Raw genomic sequence first — 1,887 nt, 5'->3', positions numbered from 1 at the left:
TGTACCAACAACACAGACAACTCACGTCCGAGTTCATCTCTTATAGGCTTTCCAACCAAATATCTACACTTCCAACAATGAGCATCAAGAGTGGCATTGACCTTGTGAAAGCCATCTTTCATTACAAGGTGAAGTACGGCAAGGCATGGAAGGCGAAGCAAGCCGCATTCAAGATGTTGTATGGCAATTGGGAGGAAGCATACAACCGACTCCCTAGGTTGTTGTTAGCTATGGCCACCACAAACCCAGGCATGGTTCACGTGGTTGAGCCTCATGGGCACCAAACATTGATTCACAACGGGAGGACCGTCCGAGTATTTGGCCGTGCATTTTGGGCCTTTGAGCAATGCGTGAGGGCTTTTGAGCATTGTCGGCCCGTCATCGCCATTGATGGCACGTTCTTGACCGGACAATACAAGGGCACTTTATTGGTTGCAATAGCAAGTGATGCCAATAACCGGGTGTTGCCTTTGGCTTTCGCTTTGGTTGAGGTGGAGAACAATGATAACTGGGAGTGGTTCTTGCGTCAATTGAGAACAAGGGTATTACCGGCTGAAAGGGAAATTTGTGTCATATCAGATCGCCATCCAGGAATTCTAAATGCGGTGGTGGCTGACATTCCCGGACATAGAAAGTTGCACCATCGATGGTGCATGAGGCACTTTTGTGCAAACTTCTATAGGGCATGTGGTATCAAGGAGTTGGCCGATGATCTTCAAGATTGTTGTCTCGCTTTCACCAACAAGCGGTTTGCCACATTGTTCAATGCATTGCTCAGACACAAGAAACTTGACCCCGGTGGTCATGAATTTCTCAGTAAGAACATTGTCGAAAGGAATATGTGGGCACGTGCTTTCGATGAAGATGGCCGGAGGTACGGTCAAATGACAAGCAATATGGCAGAATGCTTCAATAAGGTGCTCAAGGGTATACGTGCATTACCCGTGACGGCAATAGTTCAATACACATTTGACAAGATGAATGGATACTTTTTGAAGTATTCAATGGAGATGGATAAGCAGATTGCTGGTGAGAACAAGGATAAGCACAAGTACTATTTCCCACCAAAGGTTGAAGAATGGTTGGACTTTCAATCACGAAAGGCAGACTCCCAAGAAGCTGTACTATATGACAACAACGAGTGGAAGTATGAGGTGAAAGAGCCTGGAGGAACCACAAACGATGGCCACCAACACGGAGGCCACGCTTTCAAGGTCTCCCTAACACGGTGTGATTGCAGCTGCATGAGGCCATCGTTGCTTCATCTCCCATGCTCGCACTTGTTAAATGCATCCTGTGTTAGGAATGTGGACGTCAATCACCCTCTTACCGTGAGGGAGTCCGAGTTCTCAATCATGACGGTAAAGAATACATGGGCTCCCCGGTTTCAGTCATTGTAAGTATTATGATGTTCCGGTGAAATGAATGTGTTGTCAACTCTGTTTTTGCAGTAAACAACCGTGCAGCGCCCAGAACAAAGGCGCTGCACTGTTCTATGCAGCGCCGAACGGACGTGCGTCACACTGTAAAGTGCAGCGCCTTGCTCTGGGGCGCTGCACTATGACTTGGTAATTTTCGTGGATCGTCAGTGCTCAAAGCCTTCTGTGGCCCTATGGGTAGCCATGGCCAGTGAAGCAGCGCCTATGATACGGGCGCTGCACTGTGAGGTGCAGTGCCTAGGCGTTGGGCGTTGCATAGTACAGTGCAGCGCCTGACTGTCAGGCGCTGCAGTGCTGTTAACTGCCAAACTGTAGAAACAGATTCCATTTTGGCAAATACAAATACTGAACAATTCAACTGAACAAAGAAAACATCATTTAGGACAAATACTGAACAAAGACAACTAATAACTTGAACATCACATCATTTAGGACAATTCAACGTTAC

The 1,887-nt window shown here is 47.2% G+C and overlaps 1 protein-coding gene across 1 annotated transcript in view; it reads left to right on the top strand.

Moving 5' to 3' along the window:
- Window positions 1–1,564, top strand: part of LOC125517047 (putative receptor protein kinase ZmPK1) — a 4,718-nt gene extending 3,154 nt beyond the window's left edge. Inside the window, exons 2-4 of the mRNA XM_048682267.1 lie at window positions 683–1,154; window positions 1,241–1,298; window positions 1,452–1,564. Of these exons, the coding sequence (XP_048538224.1) occupies window positions 683–1,154; window positions 1,241–1,298; window positions 1,452–1,564 (643 nt within the window). The remainder of the gene's footprint in view (window positions 1–682; window positions 1,155–1,240; window positions 1,299–1,451) is intronic.
- The last annotated feature ends 323 nt before the right edge of the window (window positions 1,565–1,887 follow it).

The sequence above is a fragment of the Triticum urartu genome, chromosome 6 (genome assembly GCF_003073215.2).
Source record: "Triticum urartu cultivar G1812 chromosome 6, Tu2.1, whole genome shotgun sequence".
In the NCBI taxonomy this organism is placed as follows: Eukaryota; Viridiplantae; Streptophyta; class Magnoliopsida; order Poales; family Poaceae; genus Triticum; species Triticum urartu.
This window is presented reverse-complemented; position numbering and strand designations above follow the sequence as displayed.